Source organism: Engraulis encrasicolus, chromosome 11, assembly GCF_034702125.1.
Source record: "Engraulis encrasicolus isolate BLACKSEA-1 chromosome 11, IST_EnEncr_1.0, whole genome shotgun sequence".
Lineage (NCBI taxonomy): Eukaryota > Metazoa > Chordata > Actinopteri > Clupeiformes > Engraulidae > Engraulis > Engraulis encrasicolus.
Window position 1 is genome coordinate 22,940,132 of NC_085867.1, and position 24,375 is coordinate 22,964,506.

At 43.5% G+C, this 24,375-nt stretch overlaps 1 protein-coding gene across 2 annotated transcripts in view; it reads left to right on the forward strand.

Annotated features, from left to right (window-relative positions):
• The window catches only part of zgc:113162 (uncharacterized protein LOC553743 homolog), a 73,457-nt gene that overhangs the window by 22,038 nt on the left and 27,044 nt on the right, over positions 1 to 24,375 (forward strand). Inside the window, exons 1-2 of one of the 2 annotated variants that reach the window (XM_063210220.1) lie at positions 11,381 to 11,459; positions 19,909 to 20,111. In XM_063210220.1, coding sequence (XP_063066290.1) covers positions 11,447 to 11,459; positions 19,909 to 20,111 — 216 coding nt within the window. In that variant the 5' untranslated portion in view covers positions 11,381 to 11,446. Of the gene's footprint in view, positions 1 to 11,380; positions 11,460 to 19,908; positions 20,112 to 24,375 lie in introns of those variants that run through there. The other variant, XM_063210219.1, reaches the window with a different exon arrangement.

A 24,375-nucleotide genomic window follows, 5' to 3' on the forward strand; every position in this document is an offset into this window, starting at 1 on the left:
TAATATTTTCCCTGCGTCATTTCTTGAAGGTGTTAGCATGGCAGAGGCACGGGAATGGACTCTGAATCAGTGGGATTTAACACTTTGATGTAGTAGCCTACTTACCACATATCCAGCCGGGCTAATGCCCCAGCCATTTACCCCCATTTGTAGTCTAATGCATGTCATTCTAATAATATCCATGCGTCATTTTTTGAAGGCGGGAGCATGGGGGTGTGGGCTACCACTATAAGCTCTTATGAGTTCTAGAAGCTCTTATGAATTCTAGAATCTCGACTGCTGTGAAGTGGCAATAGTGGTCAACATAACAGATGCCTCGCTTAATCCATGTTATGGTGGGTTGGTACAGGGAGTACAATGATGTTGTTGATACTTCTTATGCGGTTGCAGCTTAGCTCGTGGTGATTAGGAGTCAGGACAGATGTTGTTAGGCCTTCTTTTGTAACTGTGCTGGCACGGAAGGAAGATTGCAGTGGTTACATGCGATGATGTCATCTCTAGCCGAGGCATTTTGTAATGTTATTTTTTTCCCGTGCCTATGATGGGTGCCTTGGGATCAGATGCGGGGTAATGGCGGTGTACTAGGTACAAGGTCGGCACCTCAAAAAACAAAAAAAAAAACAAAACCTTGGCATTTATCTACCAATCGATCCTTATGTTTGTGAGTCAGTATCATGTTAATGGTTGCACACGTCAGGGTGAGGGAACCACAGCTAATGCCACTATTATGTTGATTAAACTATTATTTACTAATTCACTATTATTATCTAAGAGGCATATTCATTGCAGTACATTAATTACCAATTATTACTAATTAATGTATTAACATCCACCTGACTTCTTCACATCTGAGCCAAAAAAAGGCATCATTGACCCTTGTAAGCAATGGCTCCCTCGTGAAGTCCAAGTCTGGCGACACTAGAGGGTACAGGGGAGATTTAAAGCAATTCCAAGTAGTTTTTGGACCTTTGTTGTCCCACTGGTTGGAAGCAGAAATGTGTGTCATGGAGAACAACAGAGAGAGACTCGCTCGCTGGCTTCTCAAAACTTGGCTTGGTGTGGCTACAGCTCACGGAATGTGGCCAAGCAAACTCAGAAGGGAAGTGCTGTTCAAACTGTTGAAAACAAACAAAGTGATGAACGACACGACTGACACGGTTATTTTCAGGCCACAATGCTACTTACTGTCACTTTAAAACTGGGCCACCACCAACTAGCCTGAGGAAAAACCCCTACAGCAGTATAGCTAGTCAGGGGACACAGAGAGGGAGGCGGAGCTGGCATGCCATGCTGCTAACAGGGACATGGCAGAGGGTCAGTCTCTCTGTTATAGTGTGTACTAGGGCTGCAGGATTATAGAAAAAGTCATAATCACGATTATTTTGGTCAAAATCGTAATCACGATATTAATCACGATTGTTGAATTTCGCAGATTTTTTTGAAAATTATAACAAGATGAAATATAACCAAGAATGAATTATATACGGGATGAGCAAAATAAAATGAATTGTAATAATTATGTAAAGGCAATAGCATGAAACTTAGGTGGACAGATTTCTGGCCAGAAACACCAGTCTGTCAATATGTTCTGGCTTCAAGGACGCTCTCAAAGGTAGGTCACTATTGCCACGATTAAATCACGATTAAAAGTTTGACTCCGATTTCACTAATTTATCACGATTTTCGATTATTTTCGATTAATTGTGCAGCCCTAGTGTGTACTGTTGGGATGTCAATAGCTTATAGTGCTAATATACTAAATTGTATTTAACAGTGTATGAAATGAGGGCAAATCCACACACTGAGCCCAAATAAACTAGTTTCTCAAATGTATAACAGACGTATTTTGTCCATATGAAATATGAAAACTGTCCAAATTGTGTTATCTCAGTCATACAAATGATACGAGAACAACACAAAGCAGTCAAAAGTACATAACAATTAAAGTTATTTTCATGCTTGCGAAGAGCAGACTGGTAAGAATCAAACCACAGTAGTGGGCCAATGTTCTGTCACCATGGCCACTGACATGTTTTGCTGGGCCCAAGACAAAGTCATCTGAAAGGGCCCACCATCCACCAATACATACAATGTAATGTAAACACAATTTTGGGCCCTGTAGCGAAGGGGAGTAGAGTTGCCCAGCTGGGACTCGAACCCAGACCTTCTGGAGTAGTAAACTGGGGCTCTGACCGCTACACCAAAGAGCCAGGCTCGTTGGCATGTTAGTCAGAACACACCCACAACCCTAGTGATGGTCACTCCATCACACTGCCTTCCCCTTCGGGAAGCGCACCCGTGCGCTTCACACACTCATGGTGTACCTCACGCAACTACCCATCATGCTTCTCCCATCCAGTGTGCCCCGTCATCAATGCTTCACCCATCACTGGGGTCCCTCACACCAGGGTCACCAATCCTGGGGGTCCCTCACATGGAATTACGGCTCACACACAATGAGTACGCTTCCGATGGCCTTACGGTAGCCATCCCTCTTCTGACACCATTTGTAGCGAAGGGGAGTAGAGTTGCCCAGCTGGGACTTGAACCCAGACCTTCTGGGGTAGTAAACCGGGGCTCTGACCGCTACACCAAAGAGCCAGGCTCGTTGGCATGTTAGTCAGAACACACCCACAACCCTAGTGATGGTCACTCCATCACAGGCCCCCTCTCTACCAGGGCCTGGAACAAATTACCCCTTTGTCCCCCTGTCGGCTTCCCTGACTGTCCCACAAGGCTTATGTGTACCAGTGACTTCATCTCCAACCTTGTTGACACGGCTAGCTGTGGCTGTGTGGTGACACCGTAGTTATGGGGTGTGTGTGTGTGTGTGTGTGTGTGTGTGTGTGTGTGTGTGTGTGTGTGTGTGTGTGTGTGTGTGTGTGTGTGTGTGTGTGTGTGTGTGTGTGTGCGCTTGTGCGTGTGCGCGCGCGTGTGTGTGTGTGTGTGCGCGTGTGCGCGTCTATGTCTATGTATGTGTTTGTCTAATTGTGCCGCTGCGCTGCACACATACAGGAAACCTGATAGACATTCTATCTGGAGCAGGCCTCATTTTAGAGCGTCCCTTATAGCAACAACCACGTCATGCGCTGGCCTGCCCCCCCCTCAGCATTCAGTAGCTGGCCAGAGACACAAGGACAGGGAGAAAGAGAGATAGGGGAGGAATGGTGGAGACACAGGGACAGAGAGAGAGAGAGAGAGAGAGAGAGAGAGAGAGAGAGAGAGATGAGGAATGGTGCCAACACGATGCTAAAAGAGAACTAGGAACGAGCTCATTGAAGGCCAGTCTGCCACTTACAGACATGCGTGTATTGTACGTCAGGGGTTCCCAAACTTTACCATGACAAGGCCCCCCCATATACCGATAGATTCCAGCCAACGTGGGCCGTGCCACACTATTTCTCTATTACTCTTTCACAACCATAGTCTCGGTTTGTGTGTCAGTGCCCCATTGGAATTTATAAAATACCGAATTCCGACATGAAATACATTATTACAATGCAGATCTCTACTAATGGAAATTATGTTTAGTTTATTTTTGCTATTTTGGGGTGTACATTAAATTATTATCATTATTTGCTATACTTACAACCTGCCGCGGCCCCCGGCCCCCACTTTGAAAACCACTGGTGTACGTCATTTGACCCATGTCTTTGATCCAGGGGGTGGCAGGCCGACTCGGGGCCCAGAGGCAGTGTTGAAACTGTATACAAAAGCCCTCACGTTACAGGTGACCGGCCGGCCTCAAAAGGATATCATGATGTCATGTTTTTCTTTTTATGTGTTCCTGTCGGCAGTTTGTGAACTTAACAACACCAGTGGGAAGTAGGATCCTGTTGAAGAGCATGGAGTGTGCTTTTTTGAAGTATAGCAGCAGGTGCATGTTATTGCAGTAAACATATAGCACTCACTTGAGTACAGCAATCAGCCTTATATCAGTACACACACACACACGCACACGCACATGCACACACACACACACACACACACGCATACACACACACACACACACACACTCACACACACACATCATACACACAGACACACACGCATACACACGCACACACACACACACACACACACACACACACACACACACACACTCACACACACACTCACACTCACACTCACACTCACACTCACACTGCAATGTCCTGGTAGGGTAGCGTAGAGCACAACCGGGATGATGACTGGGACCTACTTCTCCCTCTCCCAGGCAGCCAAGACAGGAGGAAGCTGTTTGTGCTGTAAGCAGCCAGCCAGGGAGGGAGGGAGGGCGCAGAAAGGGCACCAGTTAACACTTCAGAATAACTACCCCTAAAAAGGTTTATAAACATGTTATTAATAATGAACTTCTTACCAACAAGCCATTTACAAATGTTTTTGAATGAGCAAGAAATATAACGTCAAGACAGCAGATTTGTAGCTTTTTAGGGGTGTTTATTTTACATTTTAAAGTGTTACTGGGTATCACCCCACAGGATGCTCATTGGTAGCCTGATTATCATCGACTTTCAATTCTCCCCGAGACTTGGTCTGACCAAGAGCATAACAATTAACATTTCCCAACCACAACATTTTCCAAATGGCCTCCTTTGGTTTGGTAATGATTGTTTGCTTCCCAACAAAGTGGGAGGAGTTCCCATATTTGCGGGAACTCAGAAAGTACTTGCATTGACTCCTGACCTGCCTGGTAGCAACGCTGAAGCTGTTGCGTCACTAGGAGGGCACAGCCTGGCAAGCTCATTGGCACCATAGCTACTGGCAGCCCCAGTGGTGGTGTCCCATCTTTATTTTTAGCTTTGGAAAAGAATGCCCCCCAACACACACACACACACACACACACACACACACACCCCAAGAAAAGAGCCTAGGTCCAGGTCCTGCACTAGGGTGCCATTTCCTACATAGTGGTGTGAATGTGAAGCCATGTAGTGATGCCACTTCCAGGCAGAGAGAGCCCTCTGTTTAGGGCAGGGCAGCCGTGACCTTTGACCTTCCAGGCCTGAACAAGTAGGTGTCAAAGGTCAAAGAGATGGTGTGTGCATTCCAATATGCAGACTTGCGTCCTCCACTTGTGCTTGTGGCCTCTTACCAGGAAGTAATGCATTGTGATGACATCACTGACAACAGCGTCATATTTCAATATCTCCCAAAAGCTCAATTGTAAAGTAATTTACTCATTTGCAAACTGGACGGTGAATGAAGAATATTCCCCAAAAATTGTTGTGGCTAGGCTGACAGCGGGGAAACTTAATTGTTTTCTCCACAGAGGTGGGGCGTCAGCCAAACGTGAGGCCACAAGCACGAGTGGAGGAAGGGAGTCCACATATTGGAATGCACCCGGTGTGTGGGGTGGAGGTGCCATTTTCAAGGGCTTTCTGGGGCTGCTGTGACCAGACAGAATGTTAAAAAGGCACGAGGCGTGTGTGACCCGAGTGAACCCACTGACGTCTACTGACTGTGTCATCATGCCTCTGTCAGGGTGCTTTCACACCTTTTAAGCCAACCCAGACCTGTGACTGGGTATTCTCTGTGCATATGTGAACGCTCCAAAGTGCACACAGACCCCTCGGAAGTGAACCGCACGGAGACCTTTGTTGACGTAGTTTCAGTGCGGTTCACTTCCCCGGGGTCTGGGTACACTTTGGAGCGTTCACATATGCTTAGAAAATGCTGAGTCACAGGTCTGAGTTCACTTAAATGACTGAAAGGGACGTGAAGGGATGTGAAAACCCTATAATTTTCAGGGGGCTGTCTGGGGTCCCCCTGGCCAAAAGAAAGAAACCTTTAAGTAGGATTTTTGCCATTATAATAATTTCAAAATTGTATATGTGGTGCATCAAATTTCAGTGTATAACTTGATGGCATGTCATCTCCGAATCCACTGTGCCAGCCAGCCGTAATTGCGCTAAGTAACTTAAGAGGTCTTTTTAACAAACAATTCCACTTTCAACCCATAGGGATACTGACAAGGAAAACCTTTGAACTTTTAGTTTAAAGTAATGCTAATTACTATGCATAATATCACACTTTAACATTGTACTGTATTTATAGCATATGGCACTTAACCTTCCAGTGTACTTGAATTTGAACTGCAATAAGTGTTGACCTTCAGTTTACGTTTTTGATATTGGGCCAGCAGGGCCTTGCAAGACCAGAGTGCAGGCTGGCTCTCCCTGTTCCCCTCCCTGCCTGAGGGCTGTGGGGTGGGCATAGAGCCATAAGACTGACCCACTGCAGATGTGCTTTCTGGGCATGACTTCAAGCCTGTCCACACACCAACCTGATGAATGCCTGTGCAGTGTTTCCCATACATTGAGAAAACTATGGCGGCCCGCCATAGTTTAAATTTGGCCGCCATAGTTTCCGAAAAGTTTTTTTTTTTTTTTTACGATTGCCGTTTTTGTTAAAACGATTTGAATAACGATTTCCTTCGCATTTTCCTCCTGGAGTAAATACATCCTATAGAGAAAACCACAAGTGCTTGAAAGACAGAGGGATCAAAAGCCTAGTCAAGTTGTTGTAGTTAACTTGGGTTTGGGAGCAATAAAAAAAACCTTCAGAGAAGGGACAGTTGGGATGAGTTTACTAACACTCCCCAGGCTTTGTTTTACAGTTGTAATGAGTTAGGTGACAGGCCTTCATTGACAAGGCAGAGGAGACATCGGGCTGCATATAGAAATTAATGTGTAATGAATGTGAATATACATAAATGTGTAATATGTTGTTCAGCCCTTTTAATGGGAGGAATTTTGAAAAACTGGCCCTGTGACCAGCACCCCTCATGTAGAATGTGTACACCTATGTGTGTGTGGGGAAAAGGCATAGCCTACCCCCTTTTTGTTTATGCGTTAACAATTTCACAGTAATCTTAAATTCTTATCTCTGCTACTATTTTGTTTTATTATTTTTTTCATTACATAGACCCCTGCATGTGTATTATGTAGCCTTATTTCTCAAAATATAAATGGCTGAATTGTAGGCCTAGTTTCCAAAATTTCTGTGGGAAACACTGCTGTGTGGTTCTTGTACCAAGCCCTTCGGTGAAATGTGGGTTGTTTTTACTTAGTTTCCTCATTTAACTACACATTTTGGTCCAGATTTCCTCAAGTGAAGGGCCTTTTGTGGTGCATGCGTAACATTCCCAGGTGCTTTCAGCACGGGGGTTTGGTTAAAGGTGCACTGTGTAGGATGGTGGCCAGAGTAGGTATTGCAACTATGCTGCTCATTGAAACTGTGCTGTCTACTGCCACATTTGATCTTTTCATGAATATTTTTTAAATAACGAACAAATATTTAGTAGCAACCAAAGTACAGTAAGTTTTACAGATAAAAATGTACATTTCTCAAAATTCAAAATGGCAGACAATGGAGAAGATCCCCCTTTTCATGTATGAAAAGTGCCATTTTCTCAGTCATTATAAATACTTAGAATTTGATGGTGGTCTTGAGTATTTGTGATAAATGGGCCGCATGAATTCTGCAAACTAAAAATGTTACACAGTGCACCTTTAAATATAATCCAGCAGGGCTATGCTGCACTGTACAGCCACAGCACATTCCGTCAGCTTCTGCATAATGGCTAGAGACTCTATCCAGAGAGCTCCACAGACAGCGAACTGATGAACTCGATGCACTGTGTGTTGTAGCACGCCCGTCTAGTGCTGTCGCATCTGTTGACACACACAAAACAAGTGACGCTCACAACATTGGAAATAAATGATGAGCAATTTTCCTGTCAGCATAGTATTTGTTTGAACCGGGGGGAATTGGGGGGTGGGGGGGTGGCAGACTTCCTTTGCCCTTGACAAATGACTTTGACAATCTGTAGTAATTGCTGTTTTGTTTTTCAATTTTGAAGCTGGTACACTCTTGACAAGCTGCACCGACAATTGTAGTCATATTTTGTCACTCCATTTTGAAGCTTGTAAACACTTGACATGAGTAGGAGGGGATGAAAGACCCTGTGTTGTTGTAAGTGACAACATAAAGGGACGAGTGCCAAGGTGGGGTGACTGTTGAATTGTAGAGACTGAACTTGAGTCTGACAGGTAAATCCTCTGCAAGCAATAACAAAAACATTGTGCCTCTTCGTGTGTGTGCATGTGTGCAAGTGTGCGAGTGCGAGTGCTTGTGCGTGCGTGTGTGTGTGTGGGGGCCAGTGAGGTGCGGTCAACTTTATGGCTGGTGAGGCAAATATATAATACTACAGCTACAGTATAAGTACATTTTAGTAAATTTACCAAATAGGCCTACCGATAAGTTTCATATGTCATAGCTTTCTTAACATAAGGCAGGCCTACAAAATAAAACGTGCTGCATTTCCGTAGAGAAAATGCTATTAGATCTCTCCCTCTCTCTCTCTCTCACACACACACACACACACACACACACACACACACACACACACACACACACACACACACACACACACACACACAAACACACACACACACACACACACACACACACACACACACAGGATTCAAACAGTGGTCTCACATAAACCACACAGCAGTAATGTAGACAAACAGCAGCATCACGGCTGAGAGAGCTGGAGAGCAGAGCAGAGGAGAGGAGAGTAGTGGAGAGGAGAGGAGAGGAGAGGAGGAGAGGGGAGAGGAGAGGAGAGAGGAGGAGAGGAGAAGAGAAGAGAGGAGAGGAGAGGAGAGGAGAGGAGAGGAGAAGAGAGAAGAGGATAGGAGAGGAGAAGAGAGAAGAGGAGGAGAAGAGAGAAGAGGAGAGGAGAAGAGGGAAGAGGAGAGGAGAGGAGATGGGAAAAGAGAGGAGAGGAGAGGAGATGGGAAAAGAGAGGAGAGGAGAGGAGAGGAGAGGAGAGGAGGAGGGGAGAGTAGTGAAGAGTGTACGCTCCTTCACAGCCCACTGCTCTCACACACACAGGATTCAAACAGTGGTCTCACATAAACCACATCACGGCGGATGCTCAATGGAAGACACACACACACACACACACAGGATTCAAAACATGGTGTCATATAGACCGCTGAGCACCACGGCGAACAAACTGGTGTGATAGCGTTTGTGATAAGCACCGGATTCTCGTGCAAATGTAGGCCTACATCTACTTGTACGAGGCTACACATGAGAATCCTGTTCAGATCACAAAAGCTACCACCACACCAGAGAGAATCACGGCGGACTCTCTCTCCCCACGGGTCTCACAAACACAGGCTTCACACACATAGGAAACACTGATCTTACCTTTATCCCGTACATCAGGTCCATGCGCCGCTCGTTTCCTTCACTTTGGCGTTGCGCATGCTAACGTTGCTTTAGCCGGTGCTGTCCATCCAAAGCCACATCTATTCGAGACGCCCCAAACGTCCAAAGCAATTTGGCATTGAATATGAATATGAGTAGCCGCGAGGATTTGTGTTTCGTGAGGCTCCTTAGTCCTTAGTAAATTGTTAAGTCGTACAATTCCATGCGAATGGTCTTCCACACATTCTCGCCGGTTGCAAACGGGACACAGGGGAAACAAAAATAGTTTCTGTTGTAGAACTCACTTTGAAATGATCGGGTAGTTATAACCTTCTGACCACCTGCAGTAGCAAACCCTTCAGCTCTGTCGGTCCTCCATTCTTTATCACATATTTTCCTCTTGGAAATCCAACTTTGAGAATGCTCTTAGTTTCGTTATGAAATCCACTTGTAGCAGTCAAAGAGAACAAGCTAGCCAACAACACCGACTGGCTGTGAACTTCAGATTCGCTATGACGTAACTGGCCAGCAATACTCTCAATGCCAGAAGGAGTCTGCGGCCAGGCTACTGTTGGCCTCACCACTGTATTTCAGTGGGCGTTATGCCAAAGCGTTCAGAGTAAAGAAATGATAATCACACGTAGAAAATAGTAGAACATTATCAGGAATTGAGGGCACACCATACATACTTCTATTAAGTGTATAAAAACGTTTAATACAATATTACCAGGTTGCATTCACAGAACGAGCAAAATGGCGCATGCGCTGAAGCTTGTTAACGAGGGATTGCGCAATCCGGGGTGAGGCCAGTTCAGAGTTGCCCCAAATTCACCGTATTCGGAGCAATTTGACATGAAATGGGCAAATATTATGATTTTGGCCACGGAAATGATTGAAAATGAGTGAAACTGTTTAAATACTGCTCAAATGGTAGTTATATGGTGCAGATGCTCGAAAACAATAGCTGTTATTGTTACTATTATTCACATTTACTGCAGCTCATCATTCTCAGGTCTGGCAGGTGAGGCCGTGCCTCCCCTGCCGTATTGGAGTGCACGTGCCTGGTGTGTGTGTGTGTGTGTGTGTGTGTGTGTGTGTGTGTGTGAGTGTACATGTACTGTACGTGTGCGAGTGTGAGGTTATGTTTTTGAGCTGGGCATGCCTGTTGAGTCCTGGGCAGCTTTCCTCCTGCTGCATTTGCTTTGTCCTCAACTTTGATTTCACATTCATCTCTGCCAGTGTTTACAGTATGCCACATTCATAACAGACATTGAATGAATGATGCATCAATAACAAGCCTTGTGTTTTTCATACCATAGCAATTCTAGTTTTGAATAGAAATTGAGTGACGAGCTTAGCTGTCGGGAACAGCCTGTTTTTCTCCCCTTGTCTTGTCTAATGTTTTTTAGGGGGTAAACAACAACAGGGTTGTTATTGTGGCCCATCATTACGCTGTCATTATGTCAACCCTCATGCCCTCATGCCCTCTCTCTCTCTCTCTCTCTCTCTCTCTCTCTCTCTCTCTCTCTCTCTCTCTCTCTCTCTCTCTCTCTCTCTCTCTCTCTGGGACATTCATCTATCTCTCCATGAGATTTAGGCCTCCCTTTGTGTAAACGCAGCGTATGGCATGCATGGAGGTGGCTTGTGCTACAGTTTCCACCAATTACAATTAGTCACACAGTCACTCGTTCGTTCGGTTTGGGTGGGTGGTCTGATGCTTTTTGAGAGAGAGAGAGACAGATAGACAGAGAGTGAAAGAGGGAGAGGGAAAGAACAATGGCCGTCGTCTGTTCACAGCATTGACTCTCACTTTCCCCTTGTGATTCAGTGTCGCATGAGAGCAGCCGAGCAGAATTGAGGAAATTAAGTTTTCTCAATGCCCTGCACCCCCTCTCATTCTTTCTCTCTCTCTCTCTTTCTCTCTCTCTCTCTCTCTCTCTCTCTCTCTCTCTCTCTCTCTCTCTCTCTCTCTCTCTCTCTCTCTCTCTCTCTCTCTCTCTCTGTTGCTCGTCATGTATGTAAACTTGCAGTACAACTCTGGGAGTCACAGGCGTGAGAGAGGGAGAGCTCCCATGCCATGCATGTCTGTGTGAATTGTGCAATGTTGTAAAAACCTGCAATTAGGTGTGAGAGCGTAAAAGTAGAGAGTGTAGAGTAGCGTTGAGACACTCGCTCGTCTCTACAACGGGACACTTTGCGAATCAAACGTGAAGGAATTTGAATGAAACCGAGAGGTAAACAGTTATTTAGGTTCCTTGGGATGAATATGGTACTTTTGGGGTGGTTTTTGAGGTCTAACTGAGAAGTGGTGCAAGGAGGCAGAAGAGGTGTGGATTGGCTCTGTCTGTCTGTTGTGTTTTCACTGTAGAGAGCTGTGGCAAGTGTCATGAAGAATACAGGTATGCTAATAGTACAGGTATGCTATGCTAGGCTTATCGGTATATTAATACAGGTATGCTAATAGTAGGGTTATATGTATGAAGGATACAGGTATGCTAACAGTACAGGTATGCTAAAGTAGGCTTATCTGTATGAAGAATACAGGTATGCTAATAGTACAGGTATGCTAGGCTTATCTATATGAAGAATACAGGCATGCTAATAGTACAGGTATGCTAAAGTAGGCGTATCTGTATGAAGAATACAGGTATGCTAATAGTACAGGTATGCTAAAGTAGGCTTATCTGTATGAAGAATACAGGTATGCTAATAGTAGGCTTATCTGTATCTTAACCCTTTCATGCACGGTGTCCACATACGTGGACAGTAATTCTAACCCCACTTTAGATAGGTAAATAGTGGTTATTTTTTTCCAAATTGTATATGGGAAGTACCATGAGGTTCATTACAATACTTTAACAGCAGTTATAACTTTTTGCACTAAATATTATGTGTTTGATGACATCATCAATCTAAGAAATCCACCGATGTGAATTATGACCATAACAAGCATGTTTATATCTGAAAATCAACCACACCAAAGGGCAATTTCAGGTTTTAAAAAATATTATGATGTTTAGTACAGTTCACTTGAGAAGTCTATGTTGTTAAAATCCAAATTTACAATAAAGGTAGGTTTTTATACAATATAAAGCTACTGTCCACGTATGTGGACGTTGCGCATCAAGGGAGTCTAATGATAAACATATTATTTATGATTACCATGAGAATATTCTGCTCATTTTGGGCAAATACTTAATGTTATGAGCATTTATAATGATTATAGTGTGAAAATAAATTATTTTTAACATATTTAACACATTTTAACACTTTTAATTTAATAAATTCAAGAAAAACTACCTAAAATTAGTGTTTCACGCACGTGTCTATAGGCATATTTCGGGTTTCTTTCACCACAAAATGACACAAATGATGTAGGAATGAGCTAGAATACATGCTGAATCAAATACAGATCTGTCTTCATCAGAATTGAAGTTTTTTTCCACATGCAACAAGGTTTCCCCACAAATCTTGCCATAGCTGTGTATGTAAATATTGCTAAATTGACAGTTTTTTTTTCTCTTTTTTCATCTTTGTTCGTTAAATACTGTAATATATAATGTGTAAGTGTCATATAATGTTGTAATATTACATATAGTAACATGGAAAGTAAGTAAAATAACTTGCATTTATAATAGGAGGTCTATTTAACACTATTTTTTCACAGAAAATACTTGAAAATGCTGATGAATGACTACAAAACGCATGTGTCTGGAGGCAAATTTCATATTACCTTTCATATAGGGACAACATAAATGATGTAGGATTGAGCTAGAATCCATGCTGAATCAAATACAGATGTGTCTTCATCAGAATTTAAGGTTTTTTCCACATGCAACAAGGTTTTCCCCACAAATCTTGCCATAGCTGTGTATGTAAATATTGCTAAATTGACAGGTTTTTTTCCTCTTTGTTTCATCTTTGTTCCTTAAATAGTGTAATGTATAATGCATAAGTGTCATATAATGTTGTAATATGACACAAGGTAACATGGAAAGTAAGTAAATTAACTTACATTTATAATAGGGGGTCTATTTAACACTATTTTTTTTTACAGAAAATACTTGAAAATGCTGATGAATGACTACAGAACGCATGTGTCTGGAGGCAAATTTCACATTACCTTTTATACAGGGACAACATAAATGATGTAAGATTGAGCTAGAGTACATGCTGAATCAAACTGAGCTTTTTGTTCACCAGCATTGGCTGTCTTCTTGCATGCAATAAGAATTTCCCACATATTTTTCTATGACCGCCTATATAAACAATGCTATTTTTATATATATGTTTTTGTTGTTGGTTAATTACAGTGATATCTGGTGTTAAAGTGTTATATTGTGTTGTTATATAGCATAAAATACAATAAACAAATGAATACAACTGCCTACTTTGAACTGGAAATACAGAATAGTATAGTATAGGCCTATATAATTTTTCATTCCTTCGATGCGCAGTGTCCACATATGTGGACAGTAAAATAACTTCCACATCAAAAGAGATTTTTGAAAAATTCCAAAAGATTCTTCATATTAGCTCCATTATGAGTGAGAAAATCAATATATAAAAAATCTTGCACATTTTTTTCATGGTGTCTGCATGAAAGGGTTAAGTATGGCTTATCTGGGGTCACGTGATGTCTTCTGAGTGAGCGGTCGCCTTTAATCGACCTCCCGTCTAACAGTTAAATATCTTTCTTTTTGACCGATCAAACCACTACTTTTGAAGATATTTCGATATAACATTATGTCCGGAACAGATACTGCAACTTCTCAGCGACAAACAACGAGGGGCCGTCGTGCTGAACCAAAAACAACCACGGCTAATTCGGAGGTGGGTGAAGATGAACAGGAGGGAAACATGGCTAACGCTATTGCCCAAAGCGTGACAGCTAAGATCAGCGCCCTTATGGACACTAAATTCGCCGAACTTCAGGTCAATTTGAACGCTTTATCAAGCCGTATAGACGATAACAGTAAGAGACTGAGTGAGGCTGAGAACCGTGTCTCAGAAAATGAAGATCCGACGGAGTCCCTGGAGACCAAAATTGCCCTCCTAGAGAAAAAAGTACAGGACTTGACTACCCGTGCGGATGACATTGAAAACCGCAGTCGTAGAGACAACATTCGCGTTATTGGTCTGAAAGAGGGCACTGAGGGGAACCAGGCGGTGGAATTCTTTGAAAGCTGGCTCCCGACTACGCTGGGGATAAAGACCAAACGCGGGGTTATCAAGATCGACAGGGCACACAGGTCTCTTGGGGAACGCCAGCCAAATTACAACAGACCGGTAATCATCAAACTCCACAACTCCAGGGACAAACGAAGAATTCTCGCAGCGGCAAAAGAGAAGGGCGAGATCATCTGCGGCAACAACAAGATTCTGATTCGCCAGGACTTTTCTCAATCGGTGAGGGAAGCAAGACGCGAGTTTAATGACATCTGCGAGGAGATGCTTGAGAAGAAGATACGGTTCCGGATGCAATACCCCGCCACGCTCTTCATCACAGTCCAAGGGAAAGAACACTCATTTAAATCACCTCCGGAGGCTGGAAAGTTCTTAAGCAGGTGTGAGTTCCCGACGGCCACGAGAGAAGACATTGAAGAAACGGCGTGATGGTGGTGAGGTATAATTATTATGGGAGTGCCTTCTTACCGACATTTGATTTTCAAAAATATTTTGGCAGTCCTGAATGGCCGAATATCTACATTCGCTAAGTAGACTCTTAATGGTTTGATTATGTGCACTACAGTGACTGTTTGGACGGGAGGGATGTGGAGGATTTTTCTTTTTTCTTTTTTCATCTCCTTCATAGACAGGGCAGTTGGGAAATGCTTCCTAATGTTGGACTGATCTTTCTAAGGATTGGAGGCTTACTGTTTTGCTTCACTTGTCCCATTTACTCTAAGATTGTATTTTGTGTTGGGTGGGGCTTGTTCTTGGGGCATGGCTCAGCATTTGGGGCTGGTGTCATATTGACAGCTTTAAATATTGTGTGTTTTTTGTTTTTTCTGTTAGGCGCTGTATTTCCCCCCCCTCTGTTTTACCCTCTTTATGTTTGGGTCCTCAGTGTCTCGCAGCAATTACCTAATAATATTTTACATATTATCTTATCATGTTAGTGCATTTACAATTGTTATTTGGTTATGAGTGATGTTAAAGTAATCACACTCAATGTCAAAGGCATCAACAATGTTGTTAAACGTCAGAAGATACTCTCCTTTTTAAAAAAAGAAAGATGCCAAATAGCCTTCGTCCAGGAAACCCATCTCTCTGAATTAGAGCATTTAAAATTACGAAGGAGCTGGGTAGGTCAGGTATTCCATTCCTCATATAATTCCAAAAGTAGGGGGGTTGCTGTTCTCATACATCGTTCATTACCTTTCACCTTGGAGAAAAGCTTATCTGACAAAGAGGGACGGTATGTGCTTATATCTGGCTATCTATATGGTGAACTTATTGTTCTAGGTTGTGTCTATGCTCCTAATAATTACGAAGCATCCTTCCTACCAAAACTTCTTGCTGATTTGGCATCATTCTCTTCCCCATATATGCTCCTTGGCGGGGATCTGAATTGTGTGCTCTCAGAGTTGGACGTGTCTTCTCCTCGCCTTACATCTTCTTCAAAAAGTAATAGTCTGCGTGAATTTCTAAAAGATTTAGATTTATTTGATGCATGGAGAGTACTTCACCCCCTCGATCGGGATTACACTTTCTTTTCTTGCCCTCATCAGGTTCATTCTAGGATTGATTACTTCTTTTCCTCAAGACAATTCCTGGGTAGAATACAAGATTGCAAGATAGGTACCCAATCTTTATCAGACCACGCACCGGTAGTTATAGTCATTTCCCCTCCCTACAAAGACCCCTCAACCTATCATTGGCGTCTGTCACCGGCCATGCTTAGCAGCAAACGGTTTGTAGATTTCATTACAGCGCAATGTCAGTTCTTTTTTGCTGAAAATAAAGCTCCAGAGATTAGCCCTTCAACGTTATGGGAAGCCGCAAAGGCCACCATACGTGGGGCCATTATATCTTATACCTCAGCGCAAAAAAAGGAGGCCTTAAAGAGACAATTAGAATTAGAAGAGGCTCTAAGAGATATCGAAACTCAATTTAAGCGCACACCAAACAGACACTTAGCAAAAAAAGTAGAGGCAGCTCGCTCAGCACTTAATCAAATATTAACCCAAAAAGCAGAAGCCCAAATATTTTATGCTAAGCATAGACTGTTTGAGTCAGGCAACAAGCCAGGTCGTTTGCTTGCCCGTCTGGCCCGTGGAAGGGTGGAATCCAATATTATCTCCTCTCTTCTAGATAAACATGGAACTAGACATTTTAAGTCAACGGAATTGAACAAGCTCATGAAGTCGTTTTATGAGGAGCTTTATAGCTCAGATTGTGTTGCTTCATTGGAAAATAGACGAAAATTCCTTGATAAGATACATTTCCCATCCCTATCGGAAGATCAAAAAGATATGTTATGTAGGCCTATTACTGAGGAAGAGGTATCAGACACTATCAAAACACTCCAAAGAGGGAAGGCACCTGGCCCAGACGGCTTTGGCCCAGACTTTTATAAAACATTCAGGAAAATAATAGTGGGCCCCCTTACAGACATGTATGTTGACAGTCTTGAGAAGGGTTGTCTTCCTCCGACTCTAAACTTAGCACACATCTCTGTTCTTCTGAAGAAGGGAAAACCAAATGATATGTGTGGTTCTTACAGACCCATTAGCCTTATATCTGTAGACAGTAAACTACTTTCAAAGCTCTTGGCAAAAAGGCTTGAGAATTTGCTTCCAATTCTTATAAACCCAGATCAAACAGGTTTCATACAGGGCCGCTACTCCTCAAGCAATGTTAGGAGACTTTTAAATATTGTTCATTCTTCATTCCAAAATAAACAAAAAACTCTAGCTATATCATTGGATGCCGACAAGGCGTACGACCGAGTTGAATGGCCTTATTTGTTTGACATTATGGAACGGTTTGGCCTTGGTGGAATTTTTTTTAAATGGACCCAAACTATATATCAGGCACCCAGAGCCATCGTCGTAACCAATGGGCGACGCTCTGAATCCTTTCCAGTGGCTAGGGGAGTCCGCCAAGGGTGCCCTCTTAGCCCTCTTCTTTTTGCCTTGGCCCTAGAGCCTCTTGCAGAGGTCATACGTTTACATACTGAAATAGAAGGAGTATATTTGGGAGACATAGAACACAAAATTGCCCTCTATGCAGATGACATACTTTTGTTTGTTTCATCTCCAGCGTTATCCATCCCTGCAATTATGAATACTTTTAGTGAGTTCAGTTTCGTGTCAGGTTATAAGATTAACTTTAACAAGTCTGAGGCTATGCCATTAGGTTGCATGACTAAATCTGATGTCCCAAACAACTTTCCTTTTAAATGGTCAAATTTGGGTTTCACATATCTTGGAATTAAAATCTCACCAACTCTTTTGGATCTATGGAAGCTTAATTTTGCACCTATACTTAGTGCAGTCAAAAAAGACCTGGAACGTTGGCATAACCTCCCTCTATCTATGTTTGGACGAATTAGTCTCATCAAAATGAATGTACTCCCCCGGTTACTTTATCCTTTGCAGATGCTCCCCCTGTACCTAACAAAAAAGACTAATAAGGATTTAGAGAGGGCAGTGTCCAAGTTTTATTTGGCATGGGAAAAAACCTAGATTACGTCTTAAGGTACTTCAGCTTTCTACAGACATGGGTGGGCGTGCATTACCCAATTTAATTTTTTACAACTGGGCCTGTCATGCTCGCCACCTTTGGTCCTGGTTACATGCCTTTAAAGATGGTGAGTCTTGTGTTGATTCTTGGGCTTGCTATCCATTTTCACCTTGGAGTCTGGTTATGTGTAATCCAAATAATATTAACCCTGATGTTAAACACAACCCTTTAATTTATAATAGCATTAAAGTTTGGCGTGATATTGCAAAACACTTTGGGATACATGGAAAATCTTTACTGGCCCCCATCACTCAGAATCCTGATTTTCCGCCAGGTAACAACTCCTCTGTTTTCATGTCATGGCGAGATAAGCATATAATTTTCCTTGGTCATTTGTTTAAAGACAACATTCTTAGGTCATTTCAGGACCTACAGGATACCTTTCATATTGCTAGGTCTAATTTCTTTGGCTATTTGCAAATAAGACATTTCCTTCTTTCCTTGCCAAACTTTCCTCCTACCATTTCTCTCTCCCATAACCCAGAAAATTTCCTTCTTAACCGCAAAGACCTCAAAGGGTTCATTTCAGGTTTTTATTACCTACTGCTTTCCTGTAGCACATATGAGCTACCTAACATCTCTAAAAAATGGGAGGGTGATTTAGGGACTGAATTTATTGAAGATGACTGGCAGGAGGCCATTGCTGCCATCAGGTCAGCGGCTACCAGTAATAGACTAAGGGAAACTCAGTATAAAATACTGCACAGGTTACATATCACCCCTGTCATATTACACAAAATAGATCGCTCAATTTCCCCCCTCTGCAACAAGTGCAACGCTGAAAGAGGGACCTATTTTCACTATTTCTGGGATTGTAAGTATATATCAAGATTCTGGACTCAAGTGGCCAAAATAATTAGTGAAGTTATTGAAGTCGAGGTAAAAAAAGACCCTAGCGTCTTTCTGGTTGGGTTGCCCTCTAAGGTACTACAGCTTCCAGCACCAAGATACACATTACTTGAGAAACTCCTCATCTCTGCACGTAAATGCATATTATTAAACTGGATTAAAGAACGCCCACCTACAGTCACACAATGGTACAAAGAAATTTTCAGTATTTTGCCACACGAAAGACTGATGGCACTGGCCAAGGGGAAAGAAAGTCTGTTTAACAAAATATGGTCCCCCTTTATAGGCTATCTTCCAGAAGACCTGAGTTCTATTCTCTTGAGAGGGGAGTTGAGTGAGTTCAGGTCACAGACCAGGCCTAGATCTCCCTCATAACCTGATCATGAGATGCCTGTTCATGTTTGTGAAAACAATGTGCTCCTGTGTTGTTGCTGTGGACACACCTCCTTTTCTTTTATTTGTCCTCCTTTAATTTATTTTTCATTTATGTCTCTTTATCTGTGTTTGCTCTTGTTGGTGTTATTTATTTCTTATCTTATTATGCTGTTTATTATTTATTTATGTACTTGTATTTTTGTTTGCGCCTGATAGCTGTCGATTGGGTGGGGGGGTGGGAGGGGAATGTTTTGTAAGTTGCTGTGTGATAAAAACAATAAAAAAGTATGTCAAAAAAAAAAGTATGGCTTATCTTATCTTGTGTCTCTCTACAATATGTGTATGTTTATGTTTATGTCAGTATGGGAGAGCCTGGGCCTGTCTGTGTCTGTGTGTCGAGGGTTTTTCTAGGTACTCAGTTGGTGCGCCTGCGTGCATGTGGCTATTTTAACACTCTTCCTCCTTCTCCCCACTCTGTCTCTGTCTGTCTGTCTTTCTTGTTCTCTCTGTCTGTCTGTCTGTCTGTCTGTCTGTCTGTCTGTCTGTCTCTCTCTCTCTCTCTCTCTGTCTCTCTCTCTGTCTCTCTCTCTCTGTCTCTCTCTCTCCCTCTCTCTATCTCCCTCTCTATCTCCCTCTCTCTCTCTCTCTCTCTCTCTCTCTCTCTCTCTCTCTCTCTCCCTCTCTGTCTCTCCCTCTCTCCACCTCCAGACGACGTCTCCCTCTCCAGGATGTGTGAGGTGGATGTGGTATCCCCGGAGCCCGTGAGCCCCACGCTGCTGAGCGAGTCCCAGGACAGCTACTGCCAAGTGGACCGCTGGCACCGGCTCCGCACCACCGTCCGCAAGCTGGAGTTCTGGGAGGACTTCAGCGCAGACCTCATCGGCTCCGGCTTCTTCTCCAAAGTTTACAAGGTAGGGAGTGGGGTGTGCATGCGAGACCTACTGTACACAGCTGTGGTGTTTATGAGCCATGGATTGCTCAAGGTCCACACATGCACAACACTTCCAGGCGTAGTGTCTGCTAGGTAGGGACTAGTGTTGGCAGTGTCGACACGTTTATACAGTAGCAGTCCCATGCGTCTTCAACTCAGGGTCATACATGCAAAACACACCCAGTTGTCCCTATTAAAAAGGTAGGAACTATGCAAGACCTCCTCCCCAATACAAGCATTACTCTACCAGCTGTCTTCAACACTGTGGATGTTGACACTGCTATTGTAGTGATAGTAGTCTGTAAAGAAGGAAAGGGTGCATGGCCCACATGACCCCTGGGTATGGATGTGACTCCTGGTATACTCTGGTAAATACCTTCTCTGGGTTCAATGTCCTGCCTGCCACCTTCCAATGCTACGGGATGCCAGCGAGTGATGTTTTCTTCCTGACTATCTATAAATCCTGGTTTTGATTTCAAGACTTTAGCTGTGAGAAATCTGAGTATTTCTTTGAGGTTGAAAATGCTTTCCACTCCTCTTTCCTCAAGGGATGGGGCACTGTGCTGTGCTGTGTACATCACATTTCCAGGTGTCTGTCCTCAACACAGTGGATGTGTGCATTGTAAACGAGGAAGGGCCCATAAAAGCTGTGTGTTGGATTCGGCTCCATAGGAACCAATTAATTGCTCTATTGTGTCGACGTCGATTGTGTACGAGCCCTGGTGTCAGGAGGGAAGTCTATTCAGAGGCAGTGTTGCCAAATTGTGCGTTTTACCGCCCAATTGGGCTGCATCTGTGGGTAAAACTGGGTAAAAAAATGGCATTTGGGCAGGTTGTTCAGCAAATTTGTGGCCATAAGAAATCAATGGAATTTAGTTCATATTGGGCGGGATATAGAGCTTCCAGGCGGATTTTGACCATTATTTGGGCTGGAAAACAGCAGTCTCATCTGGCAACATTGTTCAGAGGATGTGAGGGGTGTGGAAATGTTCTGAGCTGAATAGCTCAAATTAAAAAAAAAAGAATGATCTGTTGTTGTTTTTTTCCCATCCACAACCTAAGGCATGCATGGGCAACAATCAGTGTTATCATGACGTTGGATCACTCAATGTACCCAAGCAGTTAAATTGGAAAAAAAAGAAAAGAAAAACAAAACCGAAAACACAGCAACAACAATAGGGAGCTTTGATTCCCAACCCCTACACTCAATCAACCATGTATGGCATGGAAAAAAGGTACGCGCGGCGACACGATAAGCCAAGAGTACATTACATTACAGGCGGGCGGAGGTCTATTCGCTACGGAGCGGAGACGGGTTTGCTTGCCCTTTTTGTTTGGGAAGTCTTTGTACGGTGGCACACCTTGCATTAACTCCCTGGCACCAGGCCTTGCCAAAGCTCCGGGGTAATTACATGTTGAACATGCCGAACATGCCCTCTCATGTGCGGCAATTACACCCCGCTCTAGTGCCTGCAACAAAAGCAAAGTGCAGTAGCTATGTCAACATTGAGGCTGAGGGAAAGTATTGTTATTACTGTAGGTTGGATAGTGTAGTTACCAATGTGACAATGTAGCAATGCAGCAATATATCTAAAACGGGACATAAGGCTTTGTCATAATACAAAGGAGGTGTTACTGTATGAATACCATTTTCAGACCTCAATTTTGTCGAAATACGTTTTTTCTGCACTTTGCCTGTGTACAGGAGTGTAGCCAATAATAACAATGGTGTCCTCTTTTGAAAGTCGCTTTGGTTGTAAAGCGTCTGCCAAATGCAATGTAATGTAATGTACGGTAGTGTAGCCAATAATACCAGTGGTGTCAGCTCTGGCATGGAGCGTGTCCTCACCTGAAGGCCAACGCCACACTAGGGTGTTTAGGGAGGGAAGGGAAGGTTAAATGCAGCCCAAGCCACCTCATGTAAACCAACATGAGATAACACAACCAGGTGGTGTGTGTGTCTGTGTGTGCGTGTGCGTGTGCGTGTGTTTGTGTGTGAACTTGTGTGTGTGTGTGTGTGTCTGTGTGTGTGTCTGTGTGTGTTTGCATTTGTGTGTGTGTGAACTTGTATGTGTGTGTGTGTGTGTGTGTCTGTGTCTTTTTGTGTTTGTGTGTGAACTTTGTGTGTGTGTGTGCACGCGTGCGCGTGCGGGGTGCATGCATGTAGACCTGTGTGGCTGTACCTGTGTGTGGTTAGAGATGATGACTATCTGATGTTATCTTAAACAGTAGCCGCTAATTTTCCTTTAGGCCTATAATGACAAAACAGTTCAGGTTACCATGAAGGGAACACAGTGGTGTTGTCATGAAAGACACCTGAAGCGAAGAGCTACGATCTCAAGACTTGATTGTTTATTATTCCATTCGGTTCCCATGCCTGTTGTCGACTGGTTTTGGTGGCTTATGGTCCCTTCATTGCCAACACATTTGTGGCATTTGTGGCATACCGACCAACCGCAGATAAGGAAGATAAGTCACCACATTTCACACACACAGCGCACACACACACACACACACGCACACACACACACACACACACACACACACACACACACAGCGCACACACACACACACACACGCACACACACACACACACACGCTTCCCTTCCATGTTACCATGACCGTGCGGTGCACTAAAGATCAAAACTGGTCCGACCACGATGGCAGTGCAATGGTTTAGGTCTTTCACAACCAGGCAAGCAAACTAGGTTACAGTATGTACTAGTATTCAAAAGGCAGCAATGACAACGTTGGGTGTGTGGCAGGCAGCACCTTTTTAAATCCAATAGTCGAAAAGTGCAATGATACTGCTATCAAAATCTCTTTTGGGCAGGGCTCTCCACAATAGTTTGACGAGAAGATATACACAGGACTTGGAGAGAGTAGTTCAAGTGAGAATGTACAGTACATAATCATGAATACTACTGTACATGTGAAACCACAAGATGCTTGTTGGTGGTGTACACTGAAGTGGCATGATTCTTTACTGACGGAGATCACGTCTTTCTTTGCCTACGGTCCCCACATACCTTGAAACAGGGGCGTAGCAGGAAATTGAGGGCACTATGTACAATCAGCTCCAATACACACCCTCCTCTTGGCCCCTGTTGTGGCCCCCGTGCTGAACAGTCAATAACTTAATATATTAATATATCTAGCCGCAAAATGTCATACATTTTTGAATATTATACTATATTCATCACTATTTTTAACTATTACAAATTGATCTCTTTTGTGTTTTTTTTTTTGTGCCCCCCCTGGAAGAAACAGTGGCCCACCTCTAGAACCTCTACTGCCCTTATATATACATATATATGGGGCCATGGTAACTCAGTCACATGTTATCCACCTGTACAACAGCCCTGCTTTGAAACAGCCCTGGGGAAAGGGTTGCCAGATAAGACAATGGTTTACTTACCAAAAAATACTCAAAACCAGCCTGGAAGCACTAAATCCTGCTCAATTTGAACAAAATACTATTGATTTCTATGGCCATAAATTTGCAGAAAATCCCAAATTCTCTTTTTAACCATTTTACATACTGTCATGCTAAGCAGCCCAATTGGGCGGGAAACTGTCCAAATTGGCAACACTGCCTGGGCTTGGTTGCCGGATTGGCTGGGCCCAGTCTGTCAGGTCGCTTGAGGTCGAAGTGAAACCTGCGTGGAGCGCCTCAGAGCAGCGCGTGAGTGTGAGCGAGGCGGGCTGCCTTTAATTCTTCCTGCTATTGTTACCGCCTGGCGTAAGCTCTGGAATGCTGCCGACCAGATTCCAGGCCGGATAAGCTTCTTGATGGGAGTGTGACAAGTGCTGTGGTAAGAGAGAAGCGGAGCGGTGGGGGGGCAGATGTATGGCCGTGAGCTTGACTGTGACGGTTCACACAGGTCGAGCCAAAGGAGACGGATGCCATGCCATGCCAGGGGATGCTTGAATTAGTTAGTAGAGAGGGAGAGTGTGTGTCACTCACACACACACACACACACACACACACACACACACACACACACACACACATACATGCGCATGCACACACACACGGATGGAACATTGTGTACTTGGAAAGCTGGAAGGCATGCTTGACTTGCTCAGGGCACAGAGCACAGTGAAACGTGTTGGAACTTCATTCCACAAAGGCAGTCAATGAGTTTCACTTTGTGACCTCTTTGTATAAGATTAGTTGTGTTCTTTGTTCTTCCGTTTTAGCTTCTTTGGAAAAGATCTGTCTGACAGGTGGAACCAGACAT